The following is a 23,292-nucleotide window of genomic DNA, read 5'->3' as shown; positions in this document are numbered from 1 at the left end:
AAGGAAACAGCCCGCTGCTGACATCTATCTTTGGCATAGTACAGCAGGCCTACTTGCTAATCTCATTGCCTCATCAGTGGCCTGTTGAACCTGTCACTCTGTTGGGGGCTGATGCTTCAGAATGGACACTCCAAAACAAGTCATCCATAGCAATAGATTTTCTTGTCTCTTACTTGCCTCTTTATATTCAATAAATCCAGCCTGGAGAAAACAGAATTCTGTCATTACTAGCATCTTTCTACTCCTTCCACTCCACTAGCCTTTTGAACTTCCTTTAGCATTTTATTGCTTTTGCCATTAACTTAATACTACATTTAGCTCTCTAACTGTGGATTTTCACTTATGGCTATTCAACGGTTCATTTGTTACAGCTCGTATATTGATGTAATCTGATTGTTTGTGTTCGCTCATTCACAGCAGTTGTTCTCCATGGAGACGACCAATTCTGTCATTCCTGTGCAATTGGTATCCTGATATTATAATGTTCCACTGATTAGCTTCCCTCTGCTAAGCTTCTAAGATGTCCTTTCTAGCAATACTTCTTGCTTAAATGGAGTGTCACTCGCTTAGATTGTCTTGTATTTCCTATGTGAGCTGTAGCAGCTTCTGTGTTCTCCTCTTCCTCCCGTTCACCTCGACCCTAAAATATAGTTTATTTTTCTTTTTTTTGTGATTTCTCCCCAGAAGATGAATCAACTTAATTTGTGTGCTTTTTCATGCTTCTCGGTTTTTCCTTTGCCTCTACTGAGCTTTTTCTGAACTTCCCCTTCCCTTTTTTTTACTCTCTCCTCTCACAGACACAGAAACAACATTGAAACCAGGAGACAAAGAATTCCATGTTTTATTGAGAAAAGCTACAGGACATATATATTAGAACAAGTTCCAGTTTTCATTCAGAAAGGCATTTTACTTATTTCACAGGTGAGACTGTTGGAGGGGGAAGTTACTTGGGTGGGAAAGGGAGGGAAGGGATGCAAATCTAGCAAATTTGCAAGCATGGAATATTCTTCTTTGTTTTTTTCTTTTTTCTCCTTTAAATCTCCTACATTAAAGGTGGTATCTTCCAAAACTGAGAAACATATGAATAAGTGCACTTGTTAGTTCATTGCTGGGTATTCTGCTTTGATGGTGTTTCACCAACAACTAAGAACATACTTTACATATATGAGATTTACACAATTGATTTAGTTTCATTTCTCCTTTACTTTCTCAAATTACTCAAGATTTCTGAATTGATTTTGAAACAGATATTTTGACAGATGTAATGAACAAAAAAAAATGGGTCTAGTTGTTTCGGAAGAAAGAGGGGAGGTGAGAGAAGGATACTGCTAAATGAAAATACGTTTTTGCTTGGCTTAGTCATGAAATAAGTTACCCTCCTTTTCTCCCTTCTCTCTTCACAATATTCTGTTGCTGTTTTATATCCTGTATCAGAAAGAAGACAAGGAAATAGATAATGCCCAGGTATTCATAGTTCACATTTCAATTTCTTCAGTTTCCTGAGCGTACAAAGGCCATCCTCTTCCCATGAAGAAAGAAGACAAAACAAACAAAAAACATTTATCCAAATAACTTCAGGGACAGCACATTCTGTAGCTGTGTAATGGGAATCTGGGCTGTAAAATGAGAAGACATTCCATTACATCAAAATTCAAGGCCATCATCTAGGGTTCTCGGCGCCTCTCTTGTCCTAAAAATAAAATTATTTTTAAGTATTAGAGGAAGAAAGCAGAAACAAACAACATCATCAGGAATCAGCTTCAGTCATTCTCATGCCTCTGTACTCAGCCTGTTGGCAACAAGACCTCCAGCTGCATATTTCTCCACTGTGAAAATGCCAGCTGAGATCAGAGACCAGTGACACAACATGATGAAAAACCTTGATCAGTCCCAATCTTGCAATCTTACACTCGGTGTGTAAGTGATGGGCAAAGCTTGGGAAGTGGTGATACAGAGCAGTGATATAGCCAGCCACCGTTTGTCTTTTTTTAAACATGCTGACAGAAACTCTGCAGGGAGTAGAAGATGCCACTGCTGAAAGAAGCCCATCATGGTTAATTGGTGAATCAGTGGCAGATAGATTTTCTGTGAGTTGAGAGCTCTCAGAGCCCTTTCCAAACCCACCAGAAACAAAGACACAGTTTCTAGCCCATATGCTGCAGCTCCCAGCTCTGTGCCAGCTCTACAACATATCACTGCTCAGTTGTCTCCTTTGGTGGCTGACCCTGCTTCAGGGGACTTGAAATACCTTTGGCATCAGAATGGGAATTTCCCATAGCAGCAGGTTTAGGATGGGATTAAAGCTTGAGACCATCTCTAAACAAGAAGTAAGAATCACGGTAGCTGTGGGATTACAACTTTGGCTGTGGGCCAGTCCAAATCTTTGGAATCTGACACTGGGAGCCAGTGTGTTCAGAGAAGATAAATGTCTGTAGAAAGAAAACTCAATCATAATAATAACAGCAACCAGCATTTTAGCCGTTTTACATTTTGGTCAATTTTATCTTGGAATAAAAGTCCCAAAGACCTGGATTTGACTCCTGCTTAACTCACTCCCTAGGGTGCCAGTGTACATAATCAAAAGTCACCACACAGCAGACAGGTCTTGTGGGCTGGAATAATGTCAGCTCCGAAAGCAAACAAAACCAGGCCTGGTCAGGACAGAGTAGAAAAATAAACCAAAGCAAAAGCAGGGGAAAGAAAAACCCAACAGCAATAACAACAGAACAAACCCAAAGAAAGACAATGTCTTTCCCAGTTTATCAGATACTTTGCAGAATAGATAGAGTTGGTTAACTCTCAGGTCAGACCTTCCCCAAGAGCTGAACAGAGATAAGTAGTGGTGAATACCAGTTCAAAACATCTGGCACCTTTTCCAGGAATACAAAATAAAACATGACCAGTGAATACTGGAAATGAAATTCAGCTCATTTGCAATGGCGAGACTGAGATACCCTTAATGGTACTGTGGCTTGGAGAACACTACTGAATAAAGTCAAAGAAGACATGCAGGACAAAGCTCATGTCTTTTCCTGGAAAATCATTCTGTTTGTCAGGATAAGTTGGGACAATAATTAACTTCCAATTGTAGGTTCAGTAACATAGTCAAGCATTACTCCTTATCTACTCCCCCTTGTATTTCTTGTCCACTCTTTCTCCAATCAGCTCAATTCTATCTTTTTGCTTTTTTTAAAAAAAACGTTTAGGAACAGAGACTTCTAAGTGGGCATCCAAAATGTGCATCCTTTAATGTTTCCAGTTATCAAAAAGGAATTAACCTTTGCTCTTTGGAAATCAAAACATTACACACTGTTGGACTCACAAAGATGAAAACATCCAGAATCACTGGACACTTGCAGAAAGGTCACTGATCTACTGTGCACTTGATAGGATGAAGATAATGCTTTACTCATTCTTGGCCTATTCTTTGTACAGCCTGCTGAAAATTCTCCCTTTCCCTGATTAATCATTTACACTTTCCCCAAGCTGATCTCAGAAATCAAAACCAAAATAATAGGATAAGCAAGCAAGGAGGACAGAAGAGACTTACCTGGTATTCAGTTAGCCATGATATGTTTCACAAAAGCTAGAAAGAATAGGAAAAAAGGGATCATTTATCAATTTCCCTGCATTTAACTCAGTAATGTCTCAGTACCTCTGTTTATCTTGGCTGCTATTTAAATTCATTCCTCCTGCCTCGTCTGATACAATGAAGACAATATCACTTTGTAAATAAAACTCTAATATAATACTTCAGTGCTAAAAGCTCTGTAAATCCTTAAAATAATACATACACAGTGTAGTGTAGCCATCAGTCTAGGTAGGCAATGGAAATGAACACATATGTTAGTCAATCCATAGCTTGCTTAATCCTTACCCCTGGCTGCCATACAGAACTGCCTTTCCAAAGCATACAGGCAGGAGAAACTCTGGATCCTCACCTAGAAAGGTCCTCAAGACTTCACCACATTTTTACTGAAGTCAAGGGCTACTGAAAGTGCTTCTGGAGTGAATCTCCAGAACCCATGTTAGATAACCAGTTCACTACCATGACTGCGTCTCTCCAGTGACTTCTGGTTTAGAAACAAACTTGATAATTAAGCTTTTGTTTCAAAACGTTTGGGGTTTCCTTCTTCTCCATCTTAAAACCATATTTTTTAAACATAATTTTGAATTCAAAAGAAAATGGAAAAATATATTCATTAGTAAGAAATATCTTTTCCTTCCCATTGATCCTCCATACTACGAATTTCTCTGTACAGGTTATCACCAATAAACTACAGGAAAGAAAGATTTCCTTGAACTCAGATTGCTAGCACAGCATTTGAAAGTAGAAGAACAAACATAAAAGGCTCAGTGAAGATGATACAAAAGTCAGTCACAATATCGCCTTCAAAGAAGGACTCAGCTGTCTGTGATAATGTGTGTTCATGATCTGTAGGAACATACTGTGGCTTTCCTGAAGAGCATAAAGTGTGCAAGTTTGGAAGACGCCTGAGAAAACTGTGGTCCATTTATTCATAACCAATCCCCTTTACTCTGGCTTTTTGCAATGGTCATGGGATAGACTGGGAGATTTTGTTCAGTGCTTGTAGGATTCTTAGGACTCCAATAAGGATCCTAAGGATAATACTTGCTGAGTTTTTTAAAGTAAAACAGTGATTTCTAACATGGATGTCCCAAAAGGGATCTCTCACTTTTTGAGGGGACAAGGAGCGGTGGATGTAGATAGAAAAAATAAGGCAAAAATAAAAATAAATATCCAGAACAAGATAAGAATGACCCGACCAGCCTCTTTGAAAGGCCCATGGCCATTATCAGCTGTGGAAAGTACAAATAACCTGATTACAGATAAGGAGTCTCAGGTGGATTACAGAATCTGAATTGCTCTAAAATTTGAAAAAAAATAATCACATTCTGATCTTTGGGAGTAAGATTTTCCTTGGACTTAAACTTTCACAGAATAACTTGAACAAAGTCTTCAAGCACATGATCACTGCGTGGACTGGACTGCTCATAGTTACCTTCATAGTTGATACAACCATTGGCATCTTCCTGACCAGCCATTAGCTTATCAACTTCCTCTTCAGTCAACCTCTCACCTACAAGGAAAGCAAAATACCTTTTCAGTACCTTAGTACCTGAACTTTTTTTTTAAAAAAAAAGAGAATTTATGAAGCACAGGTCAGAGAATACAAGAATGTCAAAGAAAGTGAGAGGGAAGAGAGGAGAGAGAAAGATTTGCTCTTCAGTTCAATTTGTGGTGCTGACTGCTAAGAAAGTGACTTTTGAACTTGCAAACTGAGAAAATTTGATCTGAAAACCATGAAGAGAGAATAAATACGGAAACCCGCATGATATCATGTTCACATAATCATTCTTCTAAAAATAAGCTTACTCTAAGTGCCAAATCTTGAAGGCTTTAGTCACTTTTGACCAAGTCACCACTAAGCAAACTCTCTGTGAAGTTACCCTATAGTTTGCTTCTTCAGACTCAGGAAAAATTTAAGATCAAACTTAGAATCTCTGCTTAGGATGTGATCCACTGCATTTAATTTAATTATCTACATATTAGGCACTTCTTTGTCTGTGAGGCAACCCAGCCCAGCCCCATGTTCTATGCACTGGCATTAATGCGATTAATCTCCTTTCAGAAATGAGTGGGAGAAATTTTAAGGTGATATCAATTGAAATCATTTAAAAATAAAAAAGAACAGTATCTGTTGCACCCTGCTACTGATATGGTTCCACTTCTTCATCAGTCACTTCTCATACATGGGCAAGTCCTCGGCTGATGTGAACCTGTGACAATTCAACTGGTTTTTTGAAAGTCAACAGAAAAGTATGCCAATTTACAGAATATTTGGCTGTGCCTAGGATTTGGCCAGTATTTAGAAATACTAATCTAAATAGCAGTGCTAACTCTTCGGATTTAAGTACTTCCTATGAGTGCTTGAAAATCAGTCATTGACACAGTGGTCTGGGTTATATGAAGCAAAAGAATAAATATAAAAATTGTTTTTTGTAGTATGGTGACACTGACAAAACTGATCGGTGCAGTTTCATTGCTCAAGATAACGTTAGAAGATCCATCAATCCTGACTTTGTGTGTGTTTGTGTCATCACTGAATTTGGTTCCCAAACTGATCCAAAAGCATCAGTGAAAATAGGTACTTAGCATCATTTTTCATGTGTCATTAACAGAGATGGATGAGTTATGGAACAGAAACCTCTGGGCATAAAAGGTTTGGATTTTTGAAAACAATATCCCAGGTCAAAACCCACCATTGCACTCCTTTGGTCTAAATCAAATCTCACTTTTTATAACAGTGGACAAGCACTAGTAGAAAAGGCTGATCTTGAGAAATGCTTACTGGATTCAGATGATGAGATGTCAGTGTCTTATGATCCAAATTGGAAACCTGTCATTCAGCTACAGCCAGATTTTCTGTTCAACATTCGTACTGTTGTCATCACTCTCTGTGAAACACTGAGCTTCTCAAGTCAGAATTTGAGAGGAGGGAAAAATATTGATTCCTCCTTTAAAACAGAGTTTATCCATTTCAGAGACACTTCTGTTATACAAGTGATTACTCAAAAAGTGCTTCATCTTAAAACTTTTCTTGAAGATTCAGAAAAACTGAAGGCAAATATTGAAGAGATAGATGGGGTTTCCACTGTTTGAATAATATTCTGGTCACAGAAATATAGTATCTATTGCAGAAATGAAGTGCTAGAACAAGAACAGAAGAAAGGAAGGAAAAAGGCAGGGAAGGAAGAAAAGACAAACATTATTTGAGCTATAGGTCAGGGATCTTTAGCTTCATTATTAAGGAAATTTTTTTTGTCCTGATTAGCAAGAACAATGTGATGATTGAATTTTGCCTAGTCATTCTCTCCATAAACGTGTTTTACACCATCCAACATGCTACACGCTCTATGGGAAAGACTTCAGCAATGACATTGCATGAAGGTTCACCTTACCCAGCGTAGCCAAAACGTGGCGGAGCTCAGCCCCCATCACAGTCCCATTTCCCTCCTTGTCAAACACGCGCAGACCCTCCACAAAGTCCTCGTAGGTGCCTGTGTCTTTCGTCTTGGCAATATGCTGGAGCATAGGCAGGAAGGTCTCAAAGTCGAGCATCTTGGAGTTCATTTCTGCAAAGACACAGATTGAAATGGAAGTTTGGGTGAGTTCTGGGAGAGCTGAGAACTAACCATGGGACAGCCACAGTGGATTGGTGTAGAGGGTAAGGAGAAACTTGGCAAAAAATGCTGGCTAAAGGGAATGAGTAGAGCATAGGAATATTGTAAGTACAGATGGAGGAACAGCCAGCCAGCGAGGGAACAAGAGCTCTGGGAAAGAGAGAGAAGTATGTTTTTGAATAGGCTAATCTATACCTGTATTGTATCTGACACATGCAAATGTCAAGGAGAGCAAATACTGTTAGAGTCCCTAGGCTGTTTGGTGCAGTGTAAAAAGATGAAACTAAGCAGAAGACAGAGAATAAGAGGAGTTCATCACTGGCATGAAACCAGCTTTCATCTGCAGTCATATAATACAGAGATACTAAAAAACAAACTGAAAGAGGAATTTCAGAGTGATTAGAGAAATGACCTTACCCTGGCAGGACTGGGGCTGTGTATCCCATTTCCCTAACTTTATACTTTTCAAAAAGTTCTGAACAGATATCCTGCATACGGCAAACTTTTAAGGGAGATCCCACTACAATCATTACAGACCCTCTGATATGTATTTCTGTAGAGCAAGCTGTGTACTCAGGTTCTGTAGACCTCTTCAAAAACCCTATGTCTTTACTAAACACCAGTGAAGGCCTGTCATCAAAACAATTTTAAAAGGTATGAAATTATCACCGTAAAATACAGGGCTGTTAAATTAATTCAGTCTCGTATATTTGAGTCAATTATACTGAATGAAGACAAGTTTTTCCCTCAATTACAGTTCTGCCGGAAATTTGCAGGGGGGCTGTTCCATGTCCTCAGTCACTCCACATTAAATCTTTCCATCAGAAAATGGAGACCTTATCTGGTTGGCCTGATGATTAATTTTTAAGTGCTCTTTTTCAAAACAAACACAGAGCAGGCCACCAACCTTCTGGTTTGGGTCTGCCAAGCACCTTCATGACCTCAGCTTGGGTTGGATTCTGCCCCAAAGCTCTCAAGACATCTCCGCATTGTGCATACGTGATTTTCATCTCAGATTTCGGAGTTCGGTCGAAGAGTGAGAATGCTTCCTTAAATTCTGGAAGACAAAAAGAAAAAAAAAGGAAGGAAAGAAATATATATCATACTTCCTCAGATAAAGTCAAAGCAAGCTAAGTCCTTCGCTCTAATTAACTCAGCCTGACCCTTTTATTTTGCAGTTTGGGAACAAGTTTGATGAGCTTTGTTGCTGTTATCTGCAATGTTTGTATTCCTCCTCCCCTGCATTTTCCGGTTCAGTCAGGGAGTAGAATCAGGGAGGTCAAATGCTCTTCTTGTGGTATTTCCGGCTCAACTAGCATCAGGACGTACAGAAAACCTCATCCAAAAGGTTGGCCTTGAGAGCTTTCCAGCTCAGCAAGAGCATCCATGACGGCATAGAATTCGATAGCAGCTCTGCTCAGTAGCTAACTGGATATTGTATTGATCGTTTAACATTTAGAGAGCACTGACATAACCCACTGAGACAAAGAAGCATTTCCATTAGCAGGTAATGAGATAAGCTGTGATCTCCTACCAGAATGATCACATTGGTGGGAAAGGTTGAAGGTGTGTAGAAAACCTTTTAATTAAACAATCATCATAATTAACAGTTTCAAGGAGAAGATTTAGAAGGATCCTCTGTTTTATTTTTTTTTTCTTCCTAACATCAGATCAAATTACCTCTGCAGAAGTCAGGTTTGGTATGCCATAATCTACTGATGTCAACCAGATCTCATGTGTGGATACACAACGATTCCCTCGGTTTCACATCTGCCTGATTTCCCTTTTGCTCCCAAGCAGAGCTCTTCCCCTTGCAAGACAGACTGCTCCTCTCTCCTGCATCCTTGTGAACATATCCTATGTTTTCTCTTTATCAGAGAGATGAGGGTGAGTCCCCTACAAGTGCTAATAGCAGTATTTTGATAAGCGCATTCCATGGGAGTGCATCCCTCACTTCTACGTTTTACTTCTACCACCACTTAACGGGCTCAGCACAGAAATCTAATTACCAGGGCTCATTCTCCTGCTGGGGTTACAGACACATCACAGAGACAGAGGAGTATCTCAGCGTGCAAGTAAAAGTAATAGGTAGTTATCCTTTACTGAAAGGCAAGGCTATCTTTCTTCCCTCGATCCTGATTTATTCAGTCATTCAGCCGTTCATTCTGCATTCCAGGTTTTCTCCACCTTTTCCTTCTCAATACCTTCTCCTCCCCTTTATTCCCATTCCCTCTTTTCTTTTTTTTTTTTTTTTTCTTTCTTCTCCTTGGTATATTTCCCTCTCTCCTTCCTTCTTCCATTGTTGCTCTTTGCCTCTCCTCCTCCTTTCACTCTCTCTTCTCATCTTTAGCTTTCCACTTACATCTCACTCATTTCCTTCGTCATCCAACATTTTCAACTCACTTTCTCATTATGGGCTAATTAACACTTCCCTTGTTTTCTTCTCTGCATTGTCTCTTTTTCCGTCTCTCTTGCTTTCCCTCCCTGCCTGCTCCTCTCTGCTTGCCTCCTTCGTGGCCAGCCAGAGCCCACATACCATCTCCAGCAGAGGGCAATAGTGGATTTCCATGGGCTCCTTGAGAACAAGAGGAGTGGGCAAGGGCCCCATGCCAGGTTGTCCTCTACTCCGCTTCTTTTCTAGGGGTCTCAGCATCCCAGATGGAGGGGAAATCCACCTATTTCCCCAAGCTATGCCACCACCTGCCACCTAGTTAGTCCTTGAGACCAAGTTGCCTGAACACCCTTCATGCCATGTCCTAAAGGCTCGCAGTTTGCCATAGGCACTGACAGCTTACATTTTACATTTTTTCCCCTTTTTGTTTTAATTTAGATTTAACCATCTCTTACCAGAGAGTGGCCTGTGGGTTTGGAAGCTCCGTTTTGTTAATATGCAGAAGCAGTCTATTTTTATTCCTTTTTTTTTTCTTTTTGTCATTTGATGGTTTAATGCAAGTTTCCACCAAAGCAATGAAACCAACATGGCTATGGTCTCCTTTGTCCTTCTGTTAGCTGTAAAACCACTGGCAGGAGCAATGTATATTTTTATATGACTAATTGCTACCTATTTTCCCATCTTGAACAGTTCATGTTCTTCTCTTCTTTTCATCCATGGAGCGGTGGAGAGAAGGGCCAGAAATCTAGTTTCATAAATATACATTGCCACCACCAAAGAATTTACTGGCAGTCAAGGCAGGAGAACATGAAAAGATGGGTGTGTAACACATGGCTTCACCCGCAGACCATTCTACCCCCTCTGAGTTTAGCATTTTAGGGGCTGGCATTACACTGTCTCCAGGCAGTGGAAGTGAGTCTGACACAGCAAAGTCTTTTCCTTAACAGGGGATATCTGACACATAGGATGCAGGATGGAGGATATTGACCTAATTTCAGTCCACTAACAGGGAAGCATCTAGTCTCAGTGAGACAGCTAGGTCCCTTCTGGTCAATGATGAGAGAGAGAAAGAAAGAGAGGTGATTATTATACATCAGAGGTCTGTTTTATTTTAATTCTACAAAAAAAAAAAAAAAGGTGTGGCAAGTGACCTTGACCTCGTTATGACTTTCTGAAAGAGAGTTTGACAGGCTTAACAGTAAAACACAGGTCTGAAAAAAGAACCAAGAAAACAGGTTCAGTTCAAACCACAGGCAAATGAGAGCTGACAATCTTGGAAGTTTGTGAGAGACAGGATAGAACTGGAAGGAGAAAATCTAAAAGACATATTAATCCAGAGTTCGTAAGAGTCCCGGCTCTCATGCTGTGCCAATGGCCAGTAAAGCAGTATGGTAAGTGGTGCTAGGTCTCTAACCAATATTTTTAATGCAAAGTAAAATAGTCTCAAGCACTGGACCATTGATCATCCACGCTTTTATACTGGTAGCATTGTTGAACTGGCAAGGTTTTAACCTATGCACATGAGTATAGAGGGCAGCCAGTGGCAATGACAGTGCCAGGGACAACCCTGGACCATGAAGTAGGCATAATTCTACTCCTGGTTTGTCTAAGCTCTACCAAAGGGTATTTATCTATCCACTATCTGTCTGTCTGTCTGCCTGTCTATCTATCTACTCATCTAAAAACCTGAGAACATTCTAAAGATCAGATGAAGAAAAAAGAGAGTACAAAAGGGCCAGAAGAGCCAAGGAAAGATATCAAGGAACTGAAAGAAACGCAATATTTTCCTGCTCAGTCCCCACTAGGCACTCCTTCCAAATCATGGCAGAACTGATGAACCAGCCATGCGATGAAGCTTGCATGGGTTTAGCATCTTATTACAATGCTGGCTCACAGCATAATTTTCTGTTATCCTACTCTGGCTAACATGAAAGTCTCATAGTATTTCTCACATGCATGTTGTCTGTTTTCTGCCTCGTGGCTTTTTCTTTGATATTTCAGGAAGACTCTGTTCCACAAGTTCAGGATTACCAGCTCTATTCCTGGTATGCAATGAGTACAGCTAGACCAGAAGGCAGCTGGTGTAAAGAAGGAAGATGCAACTTGCTGCTTCTAGAGATGGTCTACACCAACTCTAGCTCTGCTGCTTAGGACAGCGCTGGGTTTGGTCTGAGTTGGCCATTTCCTAGCCATGCCTGGATGATGGACAGGTAGGCACCCACTGTGCTCTGAATAGGCCTTCTTTTTTCCATTCTCTGATATCCCCACTAGGGCTAGTTGTGGTTGGGAGGGAGAGAGAAACAAGGCATGGAAACTAGGTGTGCCCTGTCTAATCCCCAAGGCATTAGGTGTTAGTAGATTCAGCTGCTCTGTGCTGCTGAAATGATTCAAAGGTTTGCGGCTCAAAAGTGAGCCTTTCCTCACCTTTCCATGGTTCTCCCATGGCTTTGGCATAGACTGGCAAGGCATAGATTCCCCAAAATAAGTCGTTGTCGCAAATCATGAGTCATTTTTTTTAATTTATTGGTAGAAAACAAAAACTAAAGCCTTGCAATAGGTCTAGAACCAGTGACCAGGATGGGTGAGCTGTGATTTTTTTCATCTGTTCTTGTTAACCCATTTTCTGATACCAACTTTGATAGGCTCTGCCAAGCTCTGCCAAGCTTTCAAAGACCAAAGCAAAATTATACCAGATGTTCAACCCCATCTATCAATTATCCTTAAAGTAAAAAGCAGCCTGCCAATTGACAAAAAAAGGGGACAGCTGCAGTGGGTAGTGTTCCCAGGACAACATGCATGAGGTTTCAGTATCAGTTTCCTGGGCTGGGACAAAAGGTTCGGAAACTGAAGCTGATGTTTTTGTTTGAAATTAAAAAAAAAAAAATCATTACTGTCATTATTTGCTGGTTCCTGGAGAGCTGACAGAAAACTGCAACAGATTAAGTTCCGATTGAATATAGGGTAAAAGTTCCCAAAGATAGGGCTGGGAGACTTTCTGGTAAAGTATTATGTTGGTAGGCTATTTTAAAGAAAGAATATATGCTTGTACTGAGGGTTTTTATGTTTTTTGTTTTTCTCTCACTGGACCTGGTGTTGCCTGCAATGAAATAAATAAGCTTTACTTGGGTTTAATCTCTATGCTACGTGACTTTTCCATTGATCAACTAAATAGTGTTTGAAGCAGGGATGAGGCAGGAGAGTGACTGATCCTGGCTTAACAGAGTAAACGAAGGTCCTCCTCATCCTCCAGAAGATTACTTCCAGGGTCAGGACAGAGGCGAGAGAGCTCAGGGACTATACGTGCATCAAGCACCAGAGTGCCAACCTGCTTTGGGGATGATTTGAGGAAGAGGTCTATATCCCAACTTCTTCTGTACAACTATCTTCTTTGCTGCAACCTGAAATTTTGGATTTTATATCTGTCCATGTGGGTAAAGCAAAGAAACCTCCTCCTGTAGTAAAGACTACTAGGGTCTACTTCTTGCTTAGGAGATACGTATTATCAGTTGCTGCTAACATAGAAAGATAGATGATCTTTCATCATAACATCACTTCTTCCTCTGTTTTCCTTCCCTAATTAGGCAATAAAGGCAAGGACAGAAGCTCTCTAAATATGTATGGTTCTTTACTGATTTAAGATCTCAGGAGGGGTCTAGACGTGTTAGGGACACTCATAAAAGTGGACAGCATAGCAAGACTATGAACAACTTCCTCAAAAGAGCACTAAGTATCACACCAATAATACTCCAACACTTGCCAGCACCTCCCCATGATGGTATTTACAACGCCGGGAAGAGAAACAGAACTTCCTCACCTTCAATCTGATCAGGGGTGAATTCAACCTAGAAAAGAGAAATAATAACAGACAGATAAAAACAGGAAAATTAAAAAAGGAAAAGTTCTAGGTTAGTCTCTGTGTTATGATTCTGGGTGCTCTTGATGTCCATAGAAGATACTACAGTGGCTCACAAACCCAAGAAAAATATTTTATGGAGCCTGTAGATGCCTCTTCTTTCCTCCTCCACCTTCCCTTTTCAGCTAGCCCCACCTTTAGGACCTCTGCCCCAACCACAAGGCTGGAGATGCCCTTTGCCCATCCTTCTGCTGCACCTATTTCCCTGCTGTATTTTCTTTCTCCTATCCCAAGTTCATCCTATGCCACTGATGTCCTTCCCTGAGATGACTATGACAGCACCATGGTAAATCTTGGGTTGCTTAGCTGAAAGAGGATTGTTGAAGATAGCCTGGGACCTACTTTCCATTTTTTTCCAGCACAAGAACTAGGACGTATCAAGCAAAGATAGCAGGACTCAGGCTCAAAGCAAAGTGAGGGATGTGGTTCTTTGCTCTTGGATGTCTCTGCTGATGGGGACATTCCAGCAATGCAGGAAGATTTGCAGATTGCAATTAGAGTGAATGCATTAATAAAGAGAAAACATATCTTGTGTTTGTATGCACAGATGTGCAAATACATGCATGCAAGCTACAATAGGTACAGACTTGGCAATACTTGAACAAGTACCCTTGGAAGCATTCTGCTGTGGACACATACAATCCTCTTCCCCAAAACATATGCACAGCTGCATATGTTTGGGGTCAAATTACCTTATGAAGATGATCATCTCTCATTACTTCCTTAATACTATGCTTTGCTCCTTAGTAGTATAGCAACCAAAGGCTTAAAATAGAGCAAAGGCATCATGAGACCCACAAAAGTAAACTCTCATCTTCTTTGTTTCAAGCTGAAATATGACATGACATGGTCCTTCATCATCTGTTAAATAACTGAGCTATTATCTAACCCCATAAGCAGTCTAGACCCTCTGTAGATAACTCCTTTAACTCTGCAGCCAGGACAACTGTGTGTACAATTCCAGGTCCTTTTCTCTACCTAGAACTTGGTGGATAGCTCCCAGCTGGCTTTCTGCCTCAAAATACCATGAACAGCACTAGCAGCATTCATAGGACACACGCCTTTGGGGTAGATACAGCCAGACTAAAATTGACTCTACCTATGCTTATAGATGCTTCATTGCAAACCAGCTCCTGGCAAACATTAGCAGTGTATCTTGTTGATCACAGCACTTGGCTCCATAATAAGTACCCTGTAAATTCACTCCAGGGTCTTTCACTTCCTAGTGTAGATAATCCTTGAAGAATTTGTACCTCTCTGCCTCCTGTCCCTCAAGAAAATACCAGCTTCTAACCCAATGTAGATTGTGTACATGTTTGAGAGCAATGATAATCATTACTATTAGCGTTACCACTTCTCAGACAGGACAGTCAAGTCGTGGGAAGGGAAAATCACTTGCCAGCAGAAAATTAAAGGACTCATTCACTGCTCTTTCCACTGGCCTCTATTATGCTTGATGCAATGTCATAGCCTTTACATTGCCTGCTCTGATAGGTAACTCCTTCCAGGCAACTCTAATTATCTGTCCAGACCCATAATGATGGGTGGCTGAGAATGTCCCTGAGGGAAGGTGATTCCCAAACCTCCCTTGTAGGGTATTCTGCATCAGCTTCAGAAGTAACTAGTACTGGCCAATCTTGAAGACAAGATTCTTTGATGGCTTCCTGGCTTAGGCTGCCTTGGCAGAAAATGCCAAAAGATCAGCTTGTTCATTTGAGCACTGAAGTCTCCCTAATCGATCAGACCAAGCATTTATCTTCACATGCTTCCTGCCAGTTCCCTGCCTATCTCTCACTACCAAAGTGTTTCTGAGAATATAAGGTGTCTTTCTAAGGTGCCTGTAGGCATCCCAAAAAGAAGCTTCCCAGTAACTTTAGGTATCTTCTGGCATAGGATAACGGGGAATCAGAAAACATTTGGTGGACTCAGAAGAGAGGATCCAACACTAACTCTGTAAGTGTTGAAAACTGGGTCCCTGTATTTGTGTCTGAACTGTTCAATCCTTATCTGAACGAGGTCATTCAGGGGTTTACCACTGTGTTGCAATTCTCAGTTATAACTTATCTTGAAAGATATCCTGATATCTTGAAAGATATCTTGAAAGATGATCAACAAAAAAGTTGCTAACCAGGCAGCCAACAGGTTGTTTGGGAGGAAGAATTTAGAGAATGCAAGCAAGGAGCTCTGAAAGAATAGTAATGCTCTTCCCTTTTCTAACAAGCTGAGGAATCCAAACACATCCTTGTCATGAAGATTATAATCATATAGATTGGGTCCTATCCCAAATCCACGTACCTCAGATTAATTCCCTTCAAGGAACACATTTATACAGGTGCACTGTCAGCATAGAGCCGTATGCTCAGTGTGTCTAATTATATCAAGCTTTGCGGACTTTACCTAAGCCAATTGCATATGGAGTTTATCTAGTCATCGATAGGCAGACTGGGTGAAATGAGACCAGAGCTGCTGGCAGGTTGTGTTTAAATCACTAAGATGGATTGTTCTTGGGGAAAGATTTATCTCAGCTACACTTATATGTAAACAAAAATCTAGATGTGCCAGCCACGCCATGGCAGCAGAAGGGAGTGGGCACTTCTAGGGCACGATTTAGCTTGTTTAAGGTCTGTGCTTGAGGAAGAGATGAATTATGGCCTCATCTTCATTGAACGGATCAATTAACTGATTCTACACTGACAATAAAAGGAGCTTGGGTGACTAGCACAGATGTAGATGTCCTTTTCCAGTGTGTCAAATCCCACCCAGAAAGCCTGAATTAGCCCTTCAGCAGATGGCAGCCCAGGATAAACCAGGCCAAAGTAAAATAGGATGACTGCAAATTCCCACAGCCAGATCAAAGGGGAGGCTTGAGCTGAAAGGCTGAGCGTGCCTCACTTCTAATCATGGCCCCTACAAAAACACCACCCAGTAGTGGAGGACTCTGCATGACAGCTGGCAAGGCGGTGACGGACGATTTGACCAGACCTGCCGCCCAGGCACGGCTTCCTCTCAGGAAGGCAGCACAGATGTGTGGGTGGCAGCTGCTGCTATTTTCTTCCCTCTCCACACATACCACCATGGAGCGGTAAGGAAAGGCGAGTCATCATTCACCCGGCCACAAGGTATCATTGAAGGTGGGTGGAACGAGCTCTGCCTCTGGACTATATTTAGATTAAAGAGGGTTGAGGTTTTGTTTCCCTTCTGCTCTCTCTTAGAACAGCATGGAGCACATAAAACCAAAGCCATCTCTGAGCAAAATGAGCCAGAGTGCAGCTGCCCAGGAAGACGGCAGTGCAAACATCCCAGCAGCCCCAAGCAGAGGGGTTCACGATATAAAAATGGGGTACAACTGTGACAAGCTGAAGGCAAAGGAGTCTGCCTCTGGAGCCTGGGGTCTATGCCAGAAGTATCACACCAACAGACTGTTCAGTGGAGCTGGGGTGACTCACATCTGTCTGTCATAGGCACTGAAGGCAGAGACATTATAGCTGTAAATGGTGGCCCCATATCTAGGCCTTCTGCTTCTCCTTTGCAATCAGCATCCAAGGGAATAAAAGCCTCCAAAGGCAGCTCCAAAGACCAGGCCTGCTCCTGGGCACATACCCCTGGCACACCAGCAGTATCTGCACTACGGGGAGCTCAGTCAACAGAGCAGCCCTCATTGCCCAAAGCCAGTGGGTGCAAAACCTACAGTGTTAAAAGTAAATTTCTTTTCACAGATTCAGTCTTGCATTCTCCAGTTCCTTGGAAGTAAGTGAGGATGATTTCCCTCGAGGTTTTGTTTGTTCATCTGTTTTTAATATACTGACACTTCAGAAGACTTCAATTTCCCCTGGCATTTTTTCTCTTGGCCACCGAGATTTTAGGACCAGAGCATTTTTGCAAATGCCACGTATTTAGAGCACCAAGGCTCAAGGTGGCTGTATTTGCTACAAACCCATATGAGAGACAGAGCTGCTGACTGCTAAATCAGCCTTTGACTCTGACTTGCCTCTTTTCTTGCGTCCTGATGTGCTGGTTGTGCTATATGTTCCTTGCAGCCACTAGGCGTCTGAGTAAAATACTTTCCATAGCAAAGGGGAAGTGTTATGCCAGCTTCCCTGCTGTTTTAGCAATCTTGGTTTCAGGGGATTATCACCTGGCCAGCCAGTGGCATCAGCTGTGGCTCTAATGCTACTGTTCCCTTGCCTAAACCATGGTATTGCACAGGTTTTATCCCAGAAAGACCTGGAGAGACGCACCTCTTGGAGCTGTTATGTCATTCACAGCTTCTTATCTCAGGGAATTTTTGTTTTTTATAAATCTATAGTATCTAGTCAAGCACATAACACTGTGCATGGTAATACAACCATAACTTAGTCAGAAAGAAGTCCTATTAATAAAGCTGTTCCTAAGCAGCAACTAGGATGTTGTGTGAGGGGAAGCATTTAGACAACACAAGCAAGGACCACCCCACTCCACCCCCAGAATAAAAGTATTTTTCTTATTTCATAATACTCTATGGAATCCCAATATAAATAGCAAGATTTTTTTACTCAGTCACGGAAGGGCTAGTTTTGAAGAAGGAAAGGGATTTTCTTCAGAGACCGACTTAGGAAGCAGAAATGCGGCAAATGGAAAGAGGCCATCAAGACTGGTATCGCTGTGTTGAGGCTGCATTTGTATTCCACAAGCATTCCCCCCAAAACAAAGACTTGTTAAAATCTGTTAATACACACTATCTCGTCTCCCATCACTTTTTATGCAAAACAACTGTGATGCACATAAACTACTCCACTGCCCATGGGCACACAGTCAAGTCCCATTCACCTCCATCGCCTCACTACAGTCTCATAGTCGCTCGTGACTTCCCAGGCCTTCTGCCTTCTGAAACTCTTTTGATACATCTATATTTTATTCTCAGCATTGCCCTAGAGACATTATGGTTATTTCTAGTTCAGCTCATGATCTGATGTAGGAAGGCACTGTACAGCATACAGACACTTGACTGGGACACGGGCTGTGACCTATGACACTACAAGTTGCACCACCTAGACTTCACGAGGAACAGCTGTGTTCTTTGCCCAAGTAAGCGGTTGCAACACAACCCTGAAATACCTCAAAGTAAATCTGCTCAGCCATAGCACAGTTCTGTAAATCCCTGCTTAGCTGTGAATCACAGCCTGATAAATCTTCAGGGCATGGGTTCAGAGCAGCGTGGTCTTCAGAGCAGCTTCGTGGTTGGCACTGATGCTCTGTGCTCTCAGCCTGAGCCAGAGAGCTGGATGGCAGTCCCGTCAGCAGGACTTTTCATCCCCTTGCTTCTTTCTTTCTTGTAAATACCTTCTGGGGTCGAAGGAGCAGTGGGCTTCTAGGTCCTGATGCTTTCCCAATGCTGGCAGGGCTGCAGCCCATAAACTGATAGCTCTCTTTCTTGGATGGAGAACATGTTGCCATAATTTTCCAGAGCACAAAGGGAAATTCCACAGCCTCAACATGAGAATGACAGAGTTACTCTGGAGAACTGAGATGGTTTCTGGCAACAGCCAGCACCAGAAATATAAAACACTGACTGTTCTCCCTGTAGCAACATGGTTTTGGATTCTCCAACCATTTATTGATGGTTGGCTTCCCGTTTCTCTGCAGGCCCCTCCTTCACCAGCCTCACCAGCAGATGTTTGTTCAGATGTTTGCAGCCACTGAGGAAATCATAAAATTTAAAAAAATACTCTCTGTAAAATCCTGGATGGAAGCCTAGGGTATAGGGGAGGTCAGACATTGCGTGTGCTGTCTGCCTAAAGTAGACAATTGTCAGCTCCTGGGTTGGGTCTCTGAAGTGGACAAGAAGAACCCCAAGGATGCAGCATGAGGACTTCACTACAACTCTTCCTGGGGGCTTATGGGTCCTGCTACATGGGTACTAACCAGTAAAAAGGCTCTAGGTCTCAATCCAACATGCATACGGAGAGGAAGACTCTTTGCTATCCTTAAGTCAGCAGTAGAGTTGTGCCCTTTGGAGTCAGGTCATTCTAAGAGAGATTTCAAACAGGACAAGGAAAATTAGTCACCAGACAACGTATTTGCTGGATGAAATATGCTGGAAAGCGCACAAGGAAAAGTGAAACACTTTTATAATTTGGTGAACTGCTTTAGAGAGAAAAAAATGGAGGCACTAATATTATTATATTATTAGTTGTTATTATTATTATTGCCATCTTGACACAAAAGCCTTTCCCATTAGCTTTCCAAAATCAGATGTTTTCTTGTGTAAATACTCGCGGTTTTATCATTTTTTAAATTCAAACATTTTTATATTGCAGTGGATATTTTTCATGTAAAATTGACTTAAAGAATCCCACTCCCTGCACATTAGATCACTCCAAAGCATACCAAAACAATTCTTTTCAGACTGAACAAAACCATTCTGAGTTGCCAAAAAAGAATTTTTGTGGGCTTTTCTGTGTCACTGAAACCTCATCCTGAAAATTCAAGCTGATTTCTTCTAATATTTTAATTCTCCCACCAAGTCTAGAAACAACTACCCTTTGCTGAACTAATTCTGGTCTCGAATGGCACAGTTGCATAATGACTCCAGGTCACTGAGTGACATGTTGGTCACGCTGCTAGTGAATGAGACTGTGAAAGGCTCTTGGTCGGCTGATGTGAAATGAGCTTGACAGGTCTCCGGCAAGTTCTAGTAGAAAGGTCCCTGCCACACAAAATCTCCTGAAACCACCGGAGCAGGTTTTGGATGTTGGAGCTGAAACTACTGCTCGTATTCAATGAGGTCCCACGCACAGAAGAGCTTTGGTGTCTCGCATAGAAAATTTCAGGCTAACATGAGACACGTGCCAGCACAGCCCCACGTCGCGGCCACACTAATGCTACAATTCACGCAGCAATACGGTGTAGACAGTGCTGCCAAAGCTTTATTTTTCTGCCATCTGCATTGCAGCCACCACCATCCCAAATGTGGGGCTGGCATCTCAGCGGAGCAACCCTCCCAGGGATGGGACAACACTGACCTCCGCCACCCCCAGCAGATTTAGTCCTTCTCCACGCACTTGCAGCTCCTGGTAGCAGCACCAGTCAGAGCTGTGTGATTTAAAATGTCGCACCGCTCACCCTGCAAATGCCTTGGAAAAAAAAGGGGGGTGGGGGACTATGCTGCTTCTTCCAAAGAGCCACTGCGATAAGGTGCTGGCAGCCGGGAGAGCTCTGCTTTTGTTTTGCAGAGCTGGCAGGCCGAGCACGCATGCCTCTCCCAAAATAATCACGCTGTAACTCAGCCCCGGTTTCATGCGGACCAAACTGTTCCCCATAGCAAATGCAAAAGTATAAACTCATCTGCTGTTGGGATCCACTCGGCATCCCGCTGTGAGAATTGCTTTATTTCCTTTTTAATTATTTTTCAAAGTTGGAGATTATTTACCATTAACTGAGATACCTCTGCTCTGATCTCGCTGTACCGAATGCTCCCACCCGCCCCAGAATCACCCAGGAGTTCAGATGTGAAGAGCTTAGCACCCGCTGGAGAATTGGTCAAGATGATGGAAACTTCAAATGTTGCCCTTTTATCAAAATTTCAGATGTTTGATTGAAGAAAATAGGAAAAAAAAAAAAAAAAAAAAAAAAGTTTCCCTGTCTTGGGAAACACCACCAGGAGTTTTTACTCTCAATTCAGTACAGTCTGCTGGGTGCCTTTTGCTTGATTCACTCTATGAAGGTTATTTATTTATGTAAAAAGAAGATAAATCTGAGGTTTCTTAAGAACACAATTGAAACTGATGTTTCAGAGTTTTGTTTTGCCTTTTTGGTCCACTTAAAGTGGTGTCAAGGTCCCAAATTGGGTGATGTTAACAAGTGCTCTGGTCCAAGACTGTTTATTCAGCCTGTGCTTTCAATGGAGCCTGCAACAGGACACCGAAAAACAAGTTTCACTTGGGAGTAAAGGCGAAAAGCCCAGGATTTTGTCACATCCCACAGCCTCAGCACCAAGCACCCTTCCAGACTCATTACAGCTATTTCCTGGCTATCATCTCCCATATATGATGATGTTGGAGGCAGATTCAAAACTGCGCGTGATTCACAGTGTTTATGAAGCGCGGTCACCGAGCAGCATGACACTTGATGACATTTCATCTCTAGAAGGGTTGCGTTTGTTTGGGTTTTTTTGAATCAGTAAATCAAAGAGAGAAAACATTTCTACCCCTGCCAGTCTGCGGCCATTACCTATCAGTCAGCACTAACCACAAACGCTGAAAAGTCTAAGCTATTTTCCTTCCAAATGTTTTATCTCTATTTTTTTCTTTTTTTTTCAAGCATTCAGCGATTATTGCCAGGCTGCTGTCAACCAGAGCTGAGTTCCCTCTAAGTCTTATTTCATTACACTCTTCCTCAGCATTGCTTCCTAACGCTTGGTGGGTCACAAACCAGCTTGCTTTTGCAAGGTTGCTCCTCAGAGCAGCCTCACCGAGCCACATCTGCCCGGTGACCGCGATGTCCTGCAGCTTCCCAGAAAATACAGTCGGTGGATTGTCACCACCACTGTTCTAGGCTCCGGCTGCGTAAGCGTGCTGGAGCTGACTGGCTTTTGCAGGCTGAAGGCTGTGCTGGCTCTGGATGGGTCAAGGGCTGGATTTCACGCTCCTTCCAAGGCCCAGGGCTGGGTACGGCATTTGGGCACCCGGAGCCTGCCGGGGGGCTGTGGAGGGGGCATGGGTCTGGGGGTCTGCTGTTCGGGTGCCTCTCCAGAGGTCTGTGTGTATTTATACATGCACCAGGCATTTACATAAAGAGAATGAGCTGCAGGTGGGCAAGTAGGGGTGAAGATGTTGACACATCCACATATATGTGCATGCACACGTGCATATCATGTGAACATATGGAGACACAAAGATATGCATGCGCATACACACATTTTATGTATATATGTGTATATATAGAAACTCTCTCTCTCAAATATATATATATATTTATGTATGCATGTATAATATATGTCAGCACAAGCCACACTTTCACAGTCATACACCGAGCCACTGTAGAGGCTTGGATCTCCCCCAACAAACTTTGGTTCAGTTGCCTATGGAGAAATAAGCCAAACTCCTCAACGAGGAGAAGTCAGCGCAGACCTTTTGAAAACTGGGGCCCCAGGTATTTTCTGGGATAAATCAGCACGAGTGCCTTGACACGAGCGGGCCCAGATCCTCACCGGAGGCAGAACAGGGTGGTTTTGCCCATGCGGGAGCTGCTGGACACAGGCTGATCATGCGGCTGAAGGTGGTTGTGCTGATTGACACCCACGAAGAGTCAGCCCCAGACTCTTAGCATTCACAGGGAAAAAAAATAAACAATAACGAAAAACAAAAAAACAACCCCAAATCCTAAACTCTCCTGTGTGCTAATACCGGTGGCAGTTACTCCTAGCTCAGGCCAGGATTCAGGGACGCAACCAGCTCATCATCGAGAGCTGGGCTGTGAGCTGTCCGCATACCCCGCACATAGCATAATGCTTTCCATTTAAATTTAATCAAGTGTCTGTTCTCCCTGACTGCTTTTTTAGGATTCAGATTGCAGATAGAGGAGAGAAGGGAGGGAATGATGCCATATAAGATGCACGCGTACAACGAGATGTGAAATTAAACTCAAGAAGGAAATTTTCTTAGGAGGGAAAAAAAAATCTGAGGATTATATTGGCAATGCCTCTCTACTAATATTACTCCCATTTCCTTTCCCATATTTCTTCCCACATCTTTACACTGTCTAGTATATGATAATTTTATACAGATACTACTGCTCTTGGCCA

The 23,292-nt window shown here is 42.2% G+C and overlaps 1 protein-coding gene across 1 annotated transcript in view; it reads right to left on the bottom strand.

The window, feature by feature from the left end:
• Window positions 1–823: 823 nt before the first annotated feature.
• Window positions 824–23,292, bottom strand: part of MYL3 (myosin light chain 3) — a 33,282-nt gene continuing 10,813 nt past the window's right edge. The window contains exons 2-7 of the mRNA XM_062568690.1: window positions 13,413–13,440; window positions 8,114–8,263; window positions 6,985–7,158; window positions 5,025–5,102; window positions 3,551–3,586; window positions 824–1,690 (exon numbers count right to left, since the gene is read on the bottom strand). Coding sequence (XP_062424674.1) covers window positions 3,558–3,586; window positions 5,025–5,102; window positions 6,985–7,158; window positions 8,114–8,263; window positions 13,413–13,440 — 459 coding nt within the window. The 3' untranslated portion in view covers window positions 824–1,690; window positions 3,551–3,557. The remainder of the gene's footprint in view (window positions 1,691–3,550; window positions 3,587–5,024; window positions 5,103–6,984; window positions 7,159–8,113; window positions 8,264–13,412; window positions 13,441–23,292) is intronic.

This window comes from Rhea pennata, chromosome 2 (genome assembly GCF_028389875.1).
Source record: "Rhea pennata isolate bPtePen1 chromosome 2, bPtePen1.pri, whole genome shotgun sequence".
Classification (NCBI taxonomy): Eukaryota; Metazoa; Chordata; class Aves; order Rheiformes; family Rheidae; genus Rhea; species Rhea pennata.
Note: the sequence above shows the minus strand (reverse complement) of the source record. Positions and strands in the feature narration are given on the sequence as shown.